We start from the raw sequence: 22,050 nt of genomic DNA, 5'->3' as shown, positions 1-22,050 counted from the left end.
TCTAAATACAGATCAACAAAGTGACATACATCTTACCACAAAAAAATTAAAATGAACACAAACTTCAGCTCATACCTTAGGCCCACAGATCTTCAACTTTTCTTCAAAGACTATTACACTAAAAACAGACACAACAAAACCAGTCCTTGTTATTGATAACTGTTAGTTATATAAGTAGTTGATTTGGGGTTTTAACACAGACCCATGTTTGAAAGCAATGCGAACTAATCTCAGCTGGCAAAGAGACACATCCCAGTTCATAAATACTGGTAACTCACTGCTGCTTAATAAACAACTGCACTAATCCAACCAAAACCAACCAAACAAAACCTGCCCACACAGCAAATATTTTCCGAGACCATCTATGATTAAAACATCTTTCTCTGTTTGTTTAACTTAGGAAATATTGTTAGAATTGAGTCAGATTCACTTGTCATAACTTGGCTTCTCCAATAGGCGATGTGCAGCTGAACACCCCTTCCTCATAGGGAATTTACACTGGTTAGTTTTCAACAGAAAATATAATGCATAATTCTGAAAGCAGATTATGACTGTGGACAAAACTATCAAATTAATTCTTAGTCATAAAAGCTCTGTTTATCTGGCTAAGCTCATTTTAAGCTGAGTTTTTAACCACACAAACAAAAGGAAATAACATTTTCTACTTTGGGAATGTCCAATTAAATAATAAATAAATCTACAAATTGCCTCAGATTGCCACGATTTTGAAATAAGAACCAATGTACAGCAAAGATAATGACACTGCATACAAACTGCTTGGCCATATTATGTTTTATTATGAAGGCATTCATAGTGTATTTTTAGCCTGACAATTTACGCTCATAGGTGCCAATTTATAAAATGAGTGTAGAGTGTTTCAGCTGTGTCAATAGGTAAATTTCATGGAACTAGGTATGTGCTTATAGTGAGAAACTCATGAAGCTGCTGTTCTCACATTCTAAATTCCTACCTACTGGCGGATTGCAGTGTGTTTCTTTCTGACATGCTGTCATGAGGGATTACCCAATACATGTAGTATTGGGTATGTTTCTTGTCTTGCTGTCCAGTAAGACCTCCAGTAGGTGAGAACATAAAAGCTCTGAGACTGTTCCCTTTTCCAATTCAGGTGTGCTGGCCTCACCTACTGTCATGAAACCACCTGGTGAGTGTTATAATCATTACACTAGTGTCTGAAACCAAATAAATTCTACATAAAATCTGCAGCTGCCACGTGGGAGGTTAAAGAGAAGAAAATATCCCTTCAGTACTTTTTGACACACACAATTGACACATTTAAATAAAGGAAAGGGTTTAAGACTATGAATATATCAGGTTAGGAACTGAAACTCCAAAGAGAGGGAGTGTTAGTGACCCACAAACCTTGGAGTTCCACCTGTAATAAATTCCAGCCCATGTTACCATGCCACATAGAAGTCCCCCTTATCTGAAGCTGGACTGAATCCAACTGTCATGGCAGCTGAAGTTCAGCAATGCCAAAGTCTCTTCTCTGACACAGCTCTAAGTCCTTCAATTTAGACAACCTAAATGGCAGCATTTAAAATGACCAGGCACTCCTGAAAACATAGTACTGTACCATTTAATAAAAGCCTACAATAAACATACATGTGGGAGAGGTTAGAAGTCAGATCCGCTAGTAGCCCTCAGCATAACACCACTGTAAATTGCCTTGATTCTGTCTCCCTGAACAGCTTTCCAGCAAATATAGAGGCTTATGAGACTTCTTACTTATAAAATGGATCTAATATTTATTTCACAGATGAGATATTGTACTGATTAGTTATTGCCAAAAAACGTGCTTTGGGGAGTACAGTGCGATATTTACCTTCTTCTAAACTGATACAAAACACACAGTTGAACAAGACAACAAAACACTGCCTTAAGATATTGGAATTGGACAAAATGCAAAGGAAAACCTAAAAATTAAATTGGTAAAGAGTTATCTAAATAGTGAAACTCACATTTCACCAGCAGTACTGTAGATGGAAAGAATTTTAATTTAATGCACAAAGCAGAGGTCACAGTTCAACAATAAATAACAACAGACAAGGAGCTGGTGTTAAAAGGTGTAAGAGGTTCAAATTACTTTCATGTTAGTCCTGTTAGCCTGCAGAATTCCATTTCTCAGGTACAAGAAACACAAACACATTTGAGTACTTCCAAACTACAAAAAAAAAAAGAACCAACCAAACAAAAAGAACAAATACCCAAACAAAATAAAATAAAAACAAAATCTTGCATTATTTTACATTCTAACAAACTGAAGGAATGTCAAGAGACGGGAGGTAGAGCGTATTACGGTAGAAAGCTACTGCAATCCTGTTCTATTTTTTGCTGGCTACTAAATATGTCACAAAACCAGTACACGTTTCAGCATAGCTGGAGTTCTCCTTCAGCACACCAAAGAACTACAAGACAAAACTACGCTTAGAAGCTTAGATAGGATACATCTGTAGTACACATGATTAAAACAATGGCTTTCAGGAGGTGAATGAAATTCTAAGACAGAAAACCATCAGGTGACTTTAAGTGCAGAAGACAATAACGCGTTCTATAATTAAGTATAATGTTTCATTCAATTCATCCTCTCTCATCTTCACATAATTAAAAAACTCAGAACAATGTTTTTCATTCTTTTGTTGTATATTCCATGATAAAGTATAACAATAAAAAATAAATTACAAATTTTAATTAAATAAACATTCACCAGAGCAACCAGATAAGGGACTTGTGTATGGGGCAGAAACAGCAGATGTCTTGTATCACACCTTCAGAAAGTCTTTTGACTATTTCATGAGAAAAACAGTCTAAATAAAATTTGGTTAAGATAGGTGCAGAGCTGATGAAGAAAACTGACTTTGGAGAATAATTCTCAAGGGTTTGCTGTAAAAGCAGGGGATTTTATCAGGTGGAGTTTCCATAAATGCCTACACTATATTGCGCTGTGCAGTGTTTTCACTGTTCATCTAGATGATGGAAGGAAGGTGCTTATTAAATTAGCAATGTATCACCTTAGGAAGTCCAGCATGTTGAAAGATAGCCTTCAAAGGACAAAAGTCTGAAAACAGAGAAACTTCAACAGGGACAAGTTCCAAGTATGGCACTGGCACGTCTGCTACATAAATACACAATCAGAAATAACAGGTACCTTTTGAAGAGGACCAGGATCTTATGGCAGGTCAAAAGCTCAATATGAGTTAAAATCATGCTGTTGTACAAGAGGAGAATACAATGTAAAATACAAAATCACCTGGTTTAGAACCTGTTTAGACCTGTGAAGGTCTCAACTAATGTGCTCAGTTTCGACAAATACTTTTCAAAAAAGATACAAACCAAACGCACAGTCTAAAGAAAAGTCACAACCTACCAAAACTGTAGCGTAAGAAAAAATGACAGAATTTGGCTTGCTCAATGTAAGGAAAAGAAGATGTAGGCAAGACTATGTGCTGACTTAAAATACCTAAATAGCTATTACAAAAGAAAAGTTCCATTTCTGCCAATGAGCAAAACAATAATAAGTTTGAGCTTATCATTAAATATTTGGAGATATTTTCTACCAGTAAGGAGAGTAGATAGAAAATTACTATTGCTGGAACCAGTATTTTCTGAATCTTTGTCTTATGAACTAGTCACTCAAGCCTTTTGCAGGTGGGCTACAGTCTTAATTAAAAATCACAAGGCTGCACCTCCAATAATTAGTACAAGCATGCAGTTGTACACATATTCTTCATACATTTTCCATTTACCAAACCACTTGTCTGGGGGCTCTTTTACTCTACCAGGTATACCAAAAATTAGTTCTTTCAATTTCTCAAATAACGTCCGTTTCTTTCCACATTATTTAAAAGATTTTGAAAAATTATTAGAACATAGACTTTTATTTAACCATACAGAGACTCAATGAGAGCATTTAATTTATCAAGCTAGAGTATGTGAATAACAGTTCTATATTGGATTTTTATCTGGTCACTACTATGTAATTAGTTTTCATCACACTTTGCAGAGAGAACTATCATCAGATAAAAAAAAATAATCAGATGGATATATCATTCACCAAAGGCCTCAAATTCTCATTTCCAGAAATATTTTACTCAACACAGTTTTGTTTGGATGCAATTCTGTGAACTGGTGCTGAACTAAGTTGAAACTTTTCACCCAGGCATTTTTAAAAGACAGTATGAGTTCACCCAATTGAACATATTTTTAAGTGAAATACAGCTCAACATTTAAAAAGTGTTCTAAAAAGCCCTGAAACAAAACCAAAACTAGGTGCAAGTTATGCATAACATTTCAATTACATTTGTACGGAGAAAACAAAGAACAGGGATTGCCCTTGCAATCTCTACACTACAGCCACTCATGAGAGTATACTACAATAGGGAGAAATGCCCATTTGACGTGCAAGTCAGGTGCCACCAGCAACTTTATCTGGGGTAGCAACTCAAGGACGTACTCCAAGAGTGGCATTTTTTAACATGTTTTTGCACCTCATGCCTCTATTTTTGTGAAGAGCTGCAGTGAAGGCATGGCTAGAATATAGCAAGGAATGCTGAAGAAAGAGAACAGGAATGATTACAAAGAAACACGCAAGTTCCACCCGAAGTGCAACAACCCACTGCACATCAAACTACATTAAACTATTTTCAAACTATTTATTTCAGTTATGCTCAAATTTGAAACATTTTAAGAGAAAACTACAATACATTAACAGACTAAGCTTAATTAACAACACAGTACATCTTAAAGGGATGCTTACCATAGTTATCCTTCCCTATCTCAATTAAAAGGTGATTAAGATAAGTTACCTAACATAAAACCCATGAAATTAATTAAAATATTTCATACTCTCCTCTAACCAGTCTAATTTAAGGTGATATACCTATCTTCAAATTCTTTTAATTAATTTTGATCAAAATCATAGAATTATAGAATCAACTAGGTTGAAAAAGACCTTTAAGATCATCAAGTCCACCAGCACTTACTCTAGGACTGCCAAGTCCACCAACGGCCTCATCTACATGTTTTTTGAAGACTTGGAACAGTTGGAAAAGATCCAACTTGTCACAATAATCCATTTAGAAAACACAAAATGCTTTAAAAAATGCTTCAGATTACACAAGGTCAACACCAGAGCATAACGTCAGACTAGCACAAATAGTACACTTAGAATCATATAAGTATACTGACAATTTCTATAAAGACTAAGACAACAGATCTGATGCAAAAACCCAGCTAATCAGAGCACCATGGTACAAAACACTGCTCAGCAATACAGAAAAGTAACTGCAGTTGCTCCGATAGATTCATATATTTTTATCAAAAGGTTCTCATTGGAATATCCTGAACAGGAGAACCAATTATTGCAAAAAACTTCAAACTCACCAAGGAAGAGGGAGGGTACTTGGAAGAATTCAGCTGAGCTTGCTCACCTTCCACTTCCGTAAGCTGGTACCGTGTTTGAAAGTAGACACAGAGTCAAGTTATGTTGGGAGTATACAGTGGGGAAAAAAAATAAGATACTTTAGAGGAAACAGATCCCTAACCACAGTTACGATTATCCTTTTCACATAAAGGCTTCTGATAAACACAAGATTTTAGTGAGGAAATGCAGAGAATTGAAGGACAGTATTTAGACAAACCTCTGATGGAACATCAGAGAACAGTTTCATAAAAACAACTCTGGTAGCAAGAGTAATTTAAAAGGTACCTGCTTCTCGCCATGTACTTATTTTCTGCTCCATTCCATAAGCTTTATGCCAGTTATGTCAATGTGACTGCTCAGAATGATGCTGTAAACTGAAGCAGTGAAGTGAATTGGATGGGGGAGGGAGGAAACAGCTGTTTTTTCTTAACCCTGACCATGAAATGTTTTATTTTAAAGGAAGCTGCATAGTGAATAGTAAATTGTAGGTATCATAAATACAAAATTTCTTTCAAAACAACACATATTGTTGCTATCTAAACACTCTTCCAGCCAATTTATTTTCTGTTGAAGACTTTCAAGAGGGTGTGAGGTTCTGACACAGTACACAATTTCAAACTGCTGCACTGATGGAATGAGAAAAGGCTCAGAAGTCAAGGAGTGGCAGTTTCTCCAGGTAAGAATACCCACCAAGGCACAGGGAGGTAGGAATCATATTCGGCATGCTTTTCACCACAGAAAACAAGATGTTTCCTCCAAAATAGGAGGGAGAGTAGGGGGGAACTGCCACAGCAGCACCTGAAAAATGTAATCCTCTCTCTCGTTCATTCCAGGCAATGTTACATGAAATACAAGAGCACCTCTCCTGCCATAAAGGATGCCATCCTATGCTTTTCCCCAGGCAGCTTGATGGCATCTATCCTTCCAGGCATGATAAATCAGTAGCTGCACAATTTCTCCATAGACGAGCTCAGATACCTCTGAGTCACGCAGTGGGAGCTCTGAAGAAACAAGCAGCTCTCTGAACACATCCTTATATACTACTACCAGGAAAGAGGACCCTTCTTGTTCCAGGTTATTCGAGAGGAAGCAAGAAAGTATGAAAGGTTGTTTTACAGTAGATTTAACTTTTTTTAAGTAAATAAAAGACCAAAAAGTTACACAATTACCAGTTTTAAATAAGCATAATTTTAAAATTAGACAGTCTGAAAAAAAAAAATTAAAGCAGTAAAAACTAAAAAATAAATCATTTATTTTTTTCTCCTGGTTAAGCATCTCCAAAAAAGAAAAAGTCCTTCTCTCTTGTTAGTTTCATGAAAATATTCTCCAGTTTAGTTAGCTCATTTACTTGTGTGGGGGAGGCAAATTAAAACAAAGAAACAAAAAAGCAGTTCTAAAGATGGTGAGTGCGTGTTTTATAACAGTAGCTACATCCAGGCACCATTTTCAAGAAACTATGCAACATTTTCCAGCAAGAACAAGTGTTTTCAAAAATGAAAAAAATAAAAATAAAAATCCAGATAGCAAGTAAATCTGTGCCTCTGCTTTTCCTGCATTTCACGTAGATTACCTGCTTTACCGTATAAGAAGATGCAACAGAATTTAGAGCTATCCTATTTACACGTGCCCGAGACGGAAAACTAAAGCCTTTGCAGGATCTGCTTCCCTACAGGAGCAACAATTTTGGAACATGTGCCTGGGTAGTCCTGTACCTGTAGCACCCTCTGCTGCTTTTTCAGTTCCAAAACATGTAATTGTACGCTTGGTCAAGTAGAAAAGAAAATTAATATGTATTGAACATATTGCTTCCTGAAAGTAGTTATATTATTAACTGATGCTACTGGCAGTTTACAAGAAAATGGTTTTGCTATTATCTAAAGTGTATTTGTGATTTTATAAGAGTTGAGAACTCTAGAATAGCTTGTTTCCGTGTTAACATCAGGTAGATACCAGATAAAAATCCCAAAATGTGCTGTCTTTCACTGCTTAAAATTTTCCCTTACAGACACTGCAGCTTGCTTAGACCAGTGGCAGTTAGTAAAGAGGATTTTAATTTGGCCCTTGATCGTTTCACTTAATTTAAATGTATGCATAATTTGAAATTATTACTGCAAGGATATAATTATACAAGCATTTCGATCATAACTGCTTTCTCCCACTAGGAGAGGCAGGGGAAGGTGACACTCTCAAAAGCCAATTCTTGGAGAGTTTCCTTGCTTTCCAGACAGTGTTGCAGAGGAGACTTTTCTTCTGCAAGGATGAGCATGGCACATGGCTCCTGAAGCCAGCTGATGCTATCCCACAATGCCATCACTGAACCTTCTGCCTGGGATCCATCAGTTCTTTGAAAGGACTATCTTAAGACTAGAGATGGTTTCAGGATGTGCCATCTTTTTAACAGATGGCATACTGTTGTCTAAACCAGAGACTGATCCTTTCCTTCATTCCAGTCCTCTTTTCCCTGCTTCCTGTTTATACACAGAGTTAAAGCTGAACATTTAGCATTGCATTCTATCTGTAGAGAATTCATTTAGAGTTTTCACATGGAAACTGCTCTCATGAAGGATGAACAGAAGAGAAAACAAAAAAAAAATCACATTTTTCTGGGAAAGTGAAAACCAGTTGTAATTTGTAGTGTGAATTTTCATTCACAGTAGCAATCTTACCCTGAAAAATGCATCTTCAGAAATCTTCTGGAAAAAGAGCGAATACAAGCTTAGGTACCAAGTTTGAACCAGACATCGTGCAGAGGCGGTTTATAGGGCTAACACTTGGGACCCTGCAATACACCATTTACAGCTACTGCAGGTGACTCCACTTTTGTCCTAAAGACTTTCTGCTATAAAGCAGCACTTCTGGAAGCAGTCCCAAGTCTTCCTCAAAAGCTGCTTATTGATATTTTATATAATGCTGCCAGCTAGTGGCATATCTTGTACTGGGACTGTAGAGAAAGCGTTATTAACTAGAGTCTGCTTTACCACTCTTCTTTCGATGGTGCATGGTGATGTGGCTGTTAATGTTATTATCTCTTAAAAATAAAAATATCTAGTAATGCTCCCTGAAAAAGCTTTCTTTAAAACGAGGTACTTAGGAACATGACTAGAAGAAACAATAAACTCACCTCAAAACCACACAAACCACGTTATTTTAAACAAATTATGTTTAAAATGGTGTAATATGTGAAATGTTTCAGGTTTTAAAAATCTAATCTACGTAATACACAGCTTTTTCATAATCCAATAATCACTAGCAAAACACGAATCTTCCTGATAGATACTCAGTATGGCAGCCAAAACAAACACATGGGATACTAAAACTCTTTTCTGATAACTCCAAATCATTTAAGTTTAGTGCTCAATAAATAAGTTCTGACTCTGCAGTGTATCCTAAAGAACACTGAAGTCTGCAATATTCAATGGGTCCCCTTAAAAAGCATGCTACTGCAGATGGGAGTGATGATACTGGCTAGTTCCATTAGTATTAGGTATTAGAAGAAATAATCTAATACCATTAAAGACCAATATAGGCATGTTTTTTTAGGGTAGAGTATCATCTGATAATACTAAGTTCTTGAAGAACCCCACAATACTTGTGAAAAATAGGCAACGCAATTTTACAAATACTACAACTGCCCTTACCTTTGGGGGTAAAAGGAGGGAGGATTACTACCTACCATTTCCACTGTGGGTTAACACAAAAAGAGACAAGAAATACACAGAAAAAGGTCAAAGAAAGAGCCAATTCACATCAAGGAATTATGGGAGTGCACACAAATTCAGTCAGTTATGATTCAAATAAAGCAGCTCAGTAAACACAGGACTGAGGGAACTTTACTATGATGGTGCAACAGATACGTAATTAACTGTGGCTTGGACAGTGGGGACATTTATCCATACAGGTGGTAGCAAAAAAGTATGATTATCACACTCCAAGCCAGTACTGCATGCTGCCAGAAGATCAGTTAGCCTGAGTATAATCTAGAGTGCTTAGTAAAATGTGTACAAATCAGTAATATGTACATCAACACAGACAGACACTCACAGACATTTAAGAATGGGGAAGCAGTAAATCTGGAGATGACTTAGAAAACACTGTGTATAATAAATAGCACAGCATGAACCCTCAAAGCAATACTGAATCCAAAAGGATGCATGTGAAGCTTTATATATACAGAGAAACAGTAAGAAGACCTACAAATGTCGTATTACTTCTGTGTTAGCACTGGTGGTGTGCCTATTAGAGTATAAGTCTTGTTCTGCCATCTGCAATCAATAAGAAAGTAGCTAGAATACTGGAAAAATTCAACAGAAGAGCTGACAGCACATCTATCAATAGGAAAGCATATGAAAACTTTAGCAGAGTAAATTGTTTGTGTTAACAAGGAATTTGTGTAGATTGATCACCATCCAAGTACTCACACAAAGATTAAGAAATCACTTTACCATGTTTAACAGAGTAAGGTACACTGTCTTGATCCACTGGGAAGCACTTTCAGACAAATTAAAAAAAAAAAAAAAAAAATTCTACCGTCCAAACTAAATTCCCAAGTTGTTATCCAAGAAACTAAAATAAAATTATCTTTTCTGGATCTAAACCCCCAGTTTGGATTTTTATTTTTCCTTATTTTTTTTCCTTTATCAAGAACAGTTTATAAGAATAAAGTAACTTGCTATAGAAATCCCCCTAGCTTCCTATTCTAAGAATTTACAATATCAAATCTCTCTAAATGCCTCCCATAATTTAAGCAAAGTATTTTCTTCCAGATTCTAAATGTCTTAAATCAAAATGGTTTTATCATTGAGCTCATGATGCCTACCTTTGTGGCTGATGTCAACCATAATTACAGATGTGAATTTTGTTTCTCAGACTTAACATAGTCAATTTGGATAGCTATATATCCCTTAGATATAACTTTCATTCAGAAATCAGAGAACATTTCTCTTTGGTAACAGTTAAAGAATATATCCTGAAGTATTCTGTGGCAGGACCACAGAACCATCTTCAATGTTCAGAATGGAATGAAAGCTAGCAAATTTTAAAAAGGAGAGCACATCGTTTATGATTATTTTTCCCCTTTCAAGGCAAAAGTTTCTTAAATAAACTGATCTGTTTCCCAAGGTCCTAAGCCAACGTCTATAGCAATACTAAGACTGGAGCTTTGAGAGGAAACATATATATATATATACATATATATATATATCAGAACAGTCTCTGTAGCATGGCTTTGACAAGGAGAAAGAGATATGTGCACATTTCTTGAATATCTGGCAAACTTACAGACACACACCCACCCCCTTTACTCTATCAGGCTGCATGTTTGAAAACAAACCAACCTGAAAAAGAAGGCAGAATAATCAAACAAGAATTATATGTACAACTGGAAATGTTAATTATATAATGGTAATACTCATTACATCAGAAGTATTTAAATATTTTTCTTCAGCTCCTTTTCCATGATCTACCACAATTTTATAATTTAAGTCCATTAATAGCACAGATAATTTTATTAATAAGTACACTGAAGCAGAGACATACTGGGTCAGACATTGAAGGTCCACTTATGTCTCATCTTGTCTCAGGTTAATGGTGCCGAGTAAGTGATGCTTAGACAAGAGTGAAAGATCAGGACAAATGTATCATCCTGCTGTGCCATTAATTCTCCTAACATCCAGCACTTCCTGAGCCATAAAGTAATTTCTTTATATTTAATAGCCACAGTGAATTTTTTCTGCACAATTCTTTGCCCTTTGTTTTTTTAATGCATGTCATGTTCTATGCTCCAATAAATTCTGTGGGGACTTGACCATGTGCTTTCTTTCATTTTACTCTGGTTTGAGTTTGCCCTCTCCAAGACAGAAGTATCAGTGTTTGCTTCCCAAGTTTTTGCGCTGTTGTTCCACAGATAGCCACTGCTGGCCACTGGACAACGCAAGCCAATGGGCTAAACTAATTTTCTACTCAACCCAGTTCAGCTACTCTAATATTCCTGTCACAGTCACAGAACCAGAAATAACCCACACTGACTTACAGGTGCATCCACACAAACAACTGGGCTACGTACTACGTAAATCAGGGTTACACATAAACCGCTATGATAGGAAGATCTGTATCTCTGAGCACACTGATGGTGCTTCTCAGATAAATGAAATGGTTATTGAGGGCTCATACAGCAATATTTTATATTGATACAATTAGACTTCTGTTACCATAGTACCGTATTTAAATCAACAATGACTTACAGACATTCCCTGTGTTGTCAAAACTCGTAAGAACTTCTTTAACATTTAAGAGTCCCTTGTGAAATCTGGAAGAAAACATAAACAATGACTTTACCAACCTATAACCAACTTAAAAAAAACAAACAAACAATCCACAACATAACACACACATCTCTAGCACAAAAGAAGTTCACTGCAGGCGCTCACTTCTCACAAACCCCTACCACAGACAAGTAACAAACAGGTACCACTGTAGCCACCAGGGGGAAAACAAAGGGACAGCCACAAGTCTGCAAAGTTCCATCACTGAAATCCATAAACATGTTTCACAGAAACGAATACTTTATCAAAACAAAAACCCTTCCAAAAAGCATCCATTTTTGTTTAGTTGTGGAAGTCACATATAATAAAGGAATAGTTTTGGTAAAGACGAGTTTTGAACAGCAAGTACCTGTACACAAATTCCTATTTTCTCCCACAAAATCAAGAACACTTAGTTAATGTGAACAATAAAACTGATCGATGTGTTCAGTGAACTGCATTTTCTTTGGTTTTACATTTACATAACCCAAGTGAAATAAACATTCTAAACTGGGGATAATAAATTAAATAACTGATTTTTACATACCACAGTGAAGAAAACACTGACTGCAGCAGAAACAACATGCACCAAAGTTGAATGCAATTTTACCTAAAAAGTTTCCTCTAAATGTTATAGATGTCAGGGTAGTTGGATTCACACACACAAAAAAAAGCAACTAACAATTTTTTAACTATACCTATCTGGTCTATGCCCCAAATGCACAAAATAAAAACTTACACTTCACAACAATCAGGTCACAGAGCTGTTCCACAAATGCATTAAAAAAATCTAAAAAGAATTCAGCAAGGCAGTAAAATGCAAAACCACAGCCTTTTAACAGTATTTTAAATGAAGCTTCTCAGGCTGTTTAGGAACATGCTAATTTGAAACACTGAAAAAAATGGAAGAAATCCAGTGATTCTAGCACCTACAAAATTAGTTCTCATTCTCTCAGCTTTTCTTTCCTAAAGAAAGATCATTGTAAGAATGAAAAAATATGAAATTGCACATTTATCGTGCAAAGAAGCCTATTGGGAGATTCTGATAAGCTTAAGCATTAAAGAAAGAAACATTTACATGTTAAATTTTGAGAAGCACCAAACGGCAACCAGAGTAGTTCTTAAAAAAATGAAAGTCAAATGAAAATCAGATTAATAAACTGAAATGAGCTTATAAACACAGGCAACAAAACATAGGAAAGATGTTACAAAAGACTGAACTGGACATCAGAGCTCTTCTCCCAGCTACATAAAAAAAAAAAGCCCAAAACACATTCCTTAGCTGCACTGGAAGCCTAGACCAATTCTGTTGGATCATATGGACTTAAAATGCACTTTTTCTCCTTCTTTTTTTTTTTCCTAGCAAGTTTGTTTTCAATCGGATTGGACAACCAGTGCAGCACAGTTAATTCAAGAGAAGTGACAAGGAAGCAGACAGGATCAGTAGTTCTGCCAAGCACAGAGCTGCCCTTTAAACTGTCCCCTGCTGACTCCTCAGTATCCTATGAACTCCATCACTGTGTATATGTCTGACACAGTTAGGGTCTCCCAGACAGCTGTGAACCTCTTATCTCTAAATAAATGTAAGATGGGGGTGAGGGAGATGCTAAGTAATGAAATATTCTAATCTCGGTTGGCATGCAGATTAGTCCTGGGATACCATGCTGTGGTTTGGGTCACTCACCCTCCCAATTTCTATACATACACAGTCCATATAGAAAGGAGACTTATCATGCAAATCTCCAAGTGAAGCAAAGGTGAGGTTGAACAGTTTAGCAGTCCGGTACCTGTAGTTTACCAGAATGCTATGAAGAAGGAAAACCAGAAGTAAGTAGAGTCTCCTGGTCTGGAAAAGCAGGGTCAAAAGGTAGATAAAGGCAAAAAGGGAAATGAATCTACCAGCACTGGCCTTAAAATTATCACTAAGCCATATTTCAGGCTGTTTCTGAAATGAGGTTTATAATTAAAGCTGAGAAGTGGACAGCTCTGAGTGCACAGCAACTCAGATGCCACAGAAGGTGCATGCCACACACATCTGGTCTTTAAGGTTGTCCTGAAATTTTGATGTTTCATTTAACACAATGCTCTTCATCTACATTATTATATTTGGTGTACTCAGCTTTCATTAAGGATGAGTTCTTCCTCTGATTGTAAAACATTCTTTCCATAATTAAAATCAACACACGCATTTCAAACACACTCTTACATTTATTATACAGGGGCCAAGAGCTTGTGGCATCAACATACAAACACAACATACCCAGTGTTTTCTCTCTTGTCTGTGCAAAATGCCTCTGCTGGCCACCCTTTTCTGCCTGCCTGCAACATTCAAAGCCTCTTCTAACTCTGCCTCAACAACCTCTTTTCTTGTTTTCACAGACACTGTGCATGGCAAGCACATAAGTGAGCTGTAATTTAACGATGAGAAGCATCCAGCTTTGCTATGAGGGACTTCCCCTTCTCCTCAGTCTTCCAGATGCCCACTCCACGCTTCCTGTGAAACACGGTTTAACAGCTGCTTCCTTGAGTCTGATCAGTTTATGGAACCTTCACTGAACAAAAGCTGGGAGCAAGCTCATCATAGAATGAGAGGCACAGTCATGGTCTCAACAGTGATCTGGATAGCAAAGCCATTCTCATTCACTCCAAAAATCACATCTCAGGTCTTAACGATACTACCATTATGGACTACTTTACTACTACTCCACGTTTGTTTCCAAAGTCAATTAGCATGATGGAAGAATACCTCTTCCTGTTGTGATAGTTTTTCCTCCCTACACCAAGCCTAAAATAAGAGGCACTCACATTCTACTGGTAGCTACTTAACAGTTAGGGAACCCAAACAGTGAAGAACCGAGCATAACATCTATTGCAGACAAGTTTTAGAACTAAGGAAAGCAATGTGCCAACAGCTGAGGTACTTGTGAAAGGAGAGATACGCTTCCAAACAGCAACAACTACATTTCTCCATTTGAAGGACTGCGTTTGTAGAGCCTGCATCAGCTACTCCCCAACTCTTTTCCACCACAGACCTGACTTGCAGACTAAAAGTTAAAAACACCTGGATATACAGGTATTCTCTAACCCCAAATTCTGCCACAAATACCATGCTACTCAGCCCTGCACCTAAAATCCACAACTTACAGTTTGAGATCCACTGCCCTGTGTATACCTCCCCAGTACTTATCTAACAGCTGCTCCTTCACTGTCATGTCCCATCCCATCAGCTGCTACTCCACTACCAAGCCCAGGGAAAACTGTCAATCCATGTCACATCTTGTTTCTGTAAACACCTGTCATAATCTCAGTTTTCCACAGTATGTCTTACAAGTTGCCCATAAAAAGTTTCTTAGTGTCATGTACACTGAACTATGAAAGTCAAGGAAAGGAATCACAGAAACTTGTGGCTAAACCCCAACCCCAGTATTCCCACAGATTTCCACAGCCATCTCAAAATACATTTCTGCAGTATTTACTGCTTTGGAATATGTCATGGATGTTGTACAGTTCCAAGAACTCCAAAGAAGTTCAAAGCTGTGACTGCTGAGATCAACAAAGTACTCCAAAAAAGAAGAGTTAAGCTTAATGGAGAAAGCGAATTTCAGGCCAGCATGGTTAATCTGATCTACAGTGTTCTTATAGTAAGTCTTCAAGGTAAAATATGCAAACATTTCTATGGATATGTAAGCCAAATCTATGAATGATAAACTAATTAAACTCCTATTTCTTCTCAGCTAAGGCAAAGCAAAATTCCTTCCTTTGGAATATGAATAAATCAACTTTGGATGTATAAACGAAGTCACAGAAAGAGAGAAAGGTATCTTTAAAATCTATCAACATTCCTTCCTCTCCAACTCAGGCAACACAAGTGGCAGACTTTTACATTTATTTATAAACAGCTATAGACAGTAGAATAAAAATTATCCTCCAGTAGCTCCCTGTTAAGGTACGCTTTTCATCAACCATATAAAACTATGTTCCTTCTTTTATTTTATTCTTCAACTGAATGAGAAAAAATAATACAAACAACTAAATATATATACTAAACTAAAAAATATCTAAAAGAACTAAGGCTGCACTTCCATTTAATACTCAGAATAAAACAGAGCACAATAAATCACAATATATTATTAACCTGGTTATAAAAAAAAACCTAATGTATTTGTGGAATATGAAAGACAGGACAAGGGCAGAAACATTACTGCTAAGGGTACTTCACAAAAAGACTTGGTGAGTGTCACCATCAGTTGTCATTGTAGCCCAGTAAGATGTTTTCTGATCAGATGGTTTTTCTGGGCCAGGGTCTAGCAAAACAAGGTAAATCCTCTTTCACTCCAGTTCAATAGCACAGTTCAATATGGCAAGAAACCAAACCAATGGCTTCTTCGACTACTAATTCTTTCTGCAGATATACGTGTCTTGGGCAATATGATGGAACACTCCATCAGTGAATGAAAGAAACATGTTTCCAAATCACTTTTTCTTTCTTCCCTCTATTTCCTCCTCTTGTGACCAAGCCTCTACGTTGCTAAACCCACACACTGTCTCTTAGCACACAATAAGTGGAAGAAAGCAGCTTTATCATATCATACAAATTGTCCATAAGGAGTAGACAATATTCCTTGAAATCTGCTTCCCTTCACTCTTTTTATGTCTATCCCTAAAGTAAAAATCCATTAAAACTTAAAAATGTTATTAGCAGGAATATCCTATAGGAACTGCCAATAGAATTCACTCCTAAACCACCTTCTAACACACTACGTGACACAGACAAATAACATGCCTCATTTCGAAACCAATGGTCTACAATCATCTAATAGGTTTTTTTCATGTCTTTATCTAAAGGTTCATTCACATTCAGAATAAAAGCATGACACCTTGCAAAGAATACTTAGCACTCTTTACAGAGATTCAAACCTTCTCATAAGCAGCTGACACTGTTCTTTTGAGTTCTGCATTTTTGTATTTGAAACATCAAATGACTGATCAACAGAAAATATTTTACACAGAAATAATTTATTTTTTCTCTAATTGTTTAAAATGAGCCTACGATTTTGAAGTAAATCCATATCCTGAAATAGAAGATTTGAAGATATTGATTGCTCCTTTTTTAACTCTTAACAGAAGAATAATTTTCCTGTCTAAAAGACACCATGTCCATAGTGAGACAATGCATCTTTGCAATCTATGTGTCACTTCATTGCTAAACCTACTTACACAAAATTTAAATTTAAAAGCACATTCCTGATTAAGAATAGAAGGATTTAGAAATGTAATATTAAACAAACATTTTTAAATTGCTCTGCTTACTCACTGTGTATCTTCCTATCACCAAGAAAACACATATTTAGCATGTACATAATTTTTTAGCAGCAAAGTGAAATACCCCCAAAGTTAAAGAGAACTTGAACAAAGCTAACTAATTAATGTGAATGTTTTATGAATTAAAAACCCAGCAATTTCACGTATGTAGCCACCCAATTCATATCAAGACAAGTATGTAGTGTGTAGGAGCATCAAATATGGTACAAATTCAAAGAAGACTAATCAAATGAGATTCTGGATTATAACACAAGAAATTTCGTTTTGAAACATCTTTCACTGCTACCAAAACCCACACTCATCAGACACTCCTCTTCATACCCTAGAACCACACAGCACCTTAGTACCTATACAAACTTCAAAAGACCACCTTCTACCATGTACAGTGAATCTACATTTCATTAAGCACACTAGAGATCACTGTTTAACCAGAAGAGTTGTGAGGATTTTAAAAAGGAGCCTATGATGCTATCACTTCAAAGATCTAGTCAAAATGGCATATAAATCCACCTAGAATTTTTTAAGCAAAAATTGGCATTTCTGGCTTCATGCTTTGGATGATTTGTCATTAAGAACAATTCTAAAAATAAACTAATGACAGGAAAACAAGGTGTAAGCTCTTCTTTCCTAAATGTGAATCCAACCTGAATTTGGTTAGAGAAATAGCAGCTTATTAAAACAAGCATGAGAAGTTCAGAAAAACATGTATATGACTGGTAGTTCCTGCCAGAGCTTCTATTTGCCTAATAAACTGGTCCCCAAGACTCTCTAGAGCAATAATTCCAGCTAGGTCATAGCATATCTGAATATACAATTTGATCAGTTTTGATAGCCCTTGAACTGATACAGCTTGACCTTTATACTCTTTGCCAAAAGCCACTAACAACCTTACGAACTTTCTTAAGCATTTAGTCTTGTCAAGATCTTAGCTGACAGCCCTTTTAACATCCAGCATATGCAATGAGCTTTCTCAAGAAGATATTAATGCATAAGGAAAACATATGTAGATGAAAATGCAAAAGCACTTTTGTCAAGATTTTAGAGGGGCCATAGCAACATTTCTTCCCTAACAAAAAGATACATAAAAAGGCTAATCCTACTCCTCTCCTACTCAAGCACACTGTTCTGGGTTTACCTGACTGATGTTTTTGTTATTGTTAATAATATGCTATTAATATGATCTTATTATCCTATTAAAATTGTTCCTATTGATGGAAATTATTATAATTAATATTTTGCCAAAGGGAGAAGAAAAATTAAGGCAAGACTGTAAGACATACAGAGGATCCTTAAGTTTCCAAGACATAACCAGTCCTCAAGGACCCAGGAATGCTTACTCCAAGATTTCTTATCTTCTAGATATGCAAGTTTCATCAAGGACAACTGCTGCTCTGTTATGCATGTTAAAATGTTATGTTTAGCACCTTAAATTACTGATTCTGTGAAAACAAGGAAGAAATTTTATTTAATACAAATTCAAGGTAAAGTGGATTTTATTGCAGGTATTCATACTCTGTCAAAACACACTGTATTTTCTCCTTTCCTGTTTACCATCCTGCAGTAGTCTGAAATGTAAGCATATGCCAGCTATTGCCACTGCTTCAGAATAGAGAGAAAACATTTTAATACAGAAGTGTAACACTAAGTTCTAATGATTCCTCCTAAAACAATCAGTGATCACCACTTTGTAGATCACCGAGTAACTTCTGGACAGGAACAAAATAGAGCGAAAAGATAAAAATCCCCACCAGGAAACAATGTCCCTATTCTCCTTAAAATTGGCTTTAATTTAAATTCTCAGTTAAAAATGCACTTTACAATTTCAATGACTTAGGCTCTCCAGAATATCCTCTACTGCTCACATAATGCAAAATCCTACATCCTCAGCAAAGCTTATTAGAGGCAGCAGAACAAGTATTGATGCAGGGATGATTAAGTTACTATTGCAATGACACTGCTGAGGCAAAAACAAGTTATAAATATGTATAGAAGTGAACAAGGAAAAACAGATCAAAGCAGAAGGGAAAAAAAACTACTCCACATAGTAATGCACGGGGGCTATAAACTTTTCTGGTTTACTCCTTCAGAGTTTGGTGGGGTGGGGAAGGGGATTAGGTTTTTTGGAGTTTTTTGCTTGTTTGTTTGGGGGGGGAGGGTTTATTTTTAATAAAAATACCTTCATTTGGATTACCTGCCGTAATATAAAACAGATTTCTTCATTAGGTAAAATCATTTCTGTGGGAAGGGGAAATATTTTATTCTTTTGTTTTGCAAACTGGCTTCCAAACTATCATTGAGTTTTACAAGAATTATTAAGAAGAAAATTAAATAAAATATAGATCATTATCCAAAAAGCTTTTAGAACTTTTTGAATAATACCCCATCACTAAAATTTTTATTCGGACTACAAGTAAATGTGTTCAGGTGTTTTACACCCTGTTTTACATACTTCTATCTGAAGAATGTCACAACAGAAAGCTATTAGAAATATAAGATAAATGCTCATATCTGCATTCAGTTATAGGCACAATTATCAGTATTTTCATTCAAGGTCTGCCACGTCAGTGAAATTTACCAAGAAGAAACAGACAAGCTGCTTACTGTAACAAACAACTAAAAATAACATCTAACAGTTTATTTGTAAACTATGCCCTAGTTACACAAACACTAGGAGAATGACTAATGAGTTTTTATTTGAGGCCTGTACAAGATCTTCAGAAGTACTTAAAACTTATATGACGGTTACCTTAAGGACACACTGTACTCAGGATAAAAGATGCTTTTATACTGAACCCAGGTCCCCGTTTCCTCTTCTGTATTCTGATCTTCTATTATAAAGAGATTGAACGATGCAAACCTTCTTACAGACACTTGTTGAAGATGGACATCTTTCAAGTGCTTTTTCTTCAGAACCTTTGAAATGAAGAACAAATTAAACATTAAGGATAAAACTTTTAAGAAAAGAACAAACAGGCTTATTTAACTGAAGAGGCAAGTCTGGAATCAATCATAATAGCTCTGCTATCAGCTAACAGTTATCAATAACTAGTCCAAATACATCAAGCCTAAGAAAAACAACAGTGGTATTGATGGTAGTGATCAAGAGAATGAGTTACAAATTTATTATGTCTCAATAAATGTAAAGCACATACACTGTGTTCAGAAGTACACAAATTTGCTTTTTTAAGTGCTCCAGCAAACCCATGCCACAGAGGCAAATGGGGTTCTCCCCTATCCTCCCACCATTACCACCACAATGGAAGTTTCACAGACCAAGCAATGCCCTCACCAAGCACACAAAATGCAATTCCCCTACAGATGGAAGAATGAAAATAAAAGATAGGGTATCTTCTGTAGAATTTAAGGGACTAAACCCAAAATGTGACCCTCAGGTGCCAAATGACACGTGTTTGCCAGGTAGACTACCTCCTAGCCTAGAAGCCTACTGTTGCACGCTTCCAGAATTGCTGTCAAACTTGCCTGAGTTGAGAAACTTGCTACCTGTGTCAGGCCCCAGGCTTTCAGATGCCACAATTGCTTATTCCCCTATGAGGCACCTCGTAAGGGGACTGATGCATTAGCTAATCTTTATGTGAGCCCCAAAACACACTGACAGCAACAAGCTCAGTACCAAGAGACTAAAGAATTCAAGACAGTGGCTGAGACAGAATAGACTGTTTCATGTTTTAATGATTAAGACACTTGTTCAGGAAAGTGAAAACATGGGGTCTGTGCCCTGCACAGTGCACTGCACTCAGCCATCTTTGGGGAGTGAGGTATCAACCCCTTCATACAGGAAAACTCAGCACCCAGCCTGTTTGAACTGTATCGTGCACAAAAGATGATGTTTTTCCCTGCCAGACAAAAAAAGGCTTATTCTTTAGGTCAGGGCTTATTCTTCAGATATGGAAGAAGAGACAGAATCACAGAATGGTTAGGGTTGGAAGGGACCTTGAAGATCATGTAGTTCCAACACCCTTGCCATGGGCAGGGATGTCCAGGGTTTAACTTGTTTCTCCTAACACTGGACAGAATACATAAATGATTACCATTGCCTTTTTATAAGCAAGATGCCTATGCAGTCCACAATGAGGGAAAAAAAAGAGCAGAAAATAAACTCATCCCTATAAATAGCTACAAGGAACAGCTCCACTGAGTAGGCCAGTACCGCAATTTAGAGGGTTTTGCCAACCAGAGATCAATCTGAAGTCTAATGAGAAACAGCTCTCCAGAATTATGAAACAGAAGCTTCGCATACAGGATGCATACAGCAAAATAACAGGTCAGCGATTTTTTTGGCTGCACCCAACCTTTGTCAACATGCTTTAACTGGAAATGCAGTCACATTTAACAGCCTTACAATTTGGTACCATGAGCTACTATTTTGCAGGATACTCGGAAATATTAGATATGTGAGCAGAGCAACTGTATTTGCTATGCTGTTAGTTTCTAACAGCAGGTCTGATGCGTCAGGCTTACTGCTCTTGGATCTATTTTCATCTGTTCAGCATACGAAAGGCATAGGCATTTTCATCAAAGCATTAAAAATGCCTGTGTGCTGTCCACACTATTTCTTCTACTTCTGTAACACATAAGAAAAACACACACGAGGGAAATTACTAAAATACCAAAACAGGAGAACTTGAGGAGCAGACTGAAGATCCTCACACAATAGTGGCATGTCTGGAAACAAAACAGACCGTTTTGACAACTAAAGCAAACTACCAAGGCATAATTTTCAGTAAAGCATGTCGTTCAGGGCTTTTTTAAAGCAAAGACAAACCACAGGGGAGGGGGGTAACAACACTTTTCTGTTTTCAGTTTTTTGTTCTACAGAGACATCTTCTAGCAACTCTGCAAAATTAACTCTCTGGCTTAGCAGAAAACCTGATGAGCATTTGAGAACTCATTTCTCCCATACCCTCAAATTAAAATTGGGTAGTCTAAGATCTGAAAATTACAACAGTAGGTTGGATCTTTTAAAAACCT

The 22,050-nt window shown here is 36.6% G+C and overlaps 1 protein-coding gene across 4 annotated transcripts in view; it reads right to left on the bottom strand.

The window, feature by feature from the left end:
* Positions 1 to 22,050, bottom strand: part of CAMKMT (calmodulin-lysine N-methyltransferase) — a 208,922-nt gene that overhangs the window by 182,840 nt on the left and 4,032 nt on the right. For 3 of the 4 annotated variants that reach the window (XM_062636996.1, XM_062636993.1, XM_062636995.1), the window contains exons 2-3: positions 19,808 to 19,974; positions 11,680 to 11,744 (exon numbers count right to left, since the gene is read on the bottom strand). In XM_062636996.1, the coding sequence (XP_062492980.1) occupies positions 11,680 to 11,744; positions 19,808 to 19,974 (232 nt within the window). The remainder of the gene's footprint in view (positions 1 to 11,679; positions 11,745 to 19,807; positions 19,975 to 22,050) is intronic. The other variant, XM_062636994.1, reaches the window with a different exon arrangement.

The sequence above is a fragment of the Pezoporus occidentalis genome, unplaced genomic scaffold (assembly GCF_034315485.1).
Source record: "Pezoporus occidentalis ecotype Australia unplaced genomic scaffold, CSIRO_AGI_Poc_V1 ctg50, whole genome shotgun sequence".
NCBI classification, from domain to species: Eukaryota; Metazoa; Chordata; class Aves; order Psittaciformes; family Psittacidae; genus Pezoporus; species Pezoporus occidentalis.
Note: the sequence above shows the minus strand (reverse complement) of the source record. Positions and strands in the feature narration are given on the sequence as shown.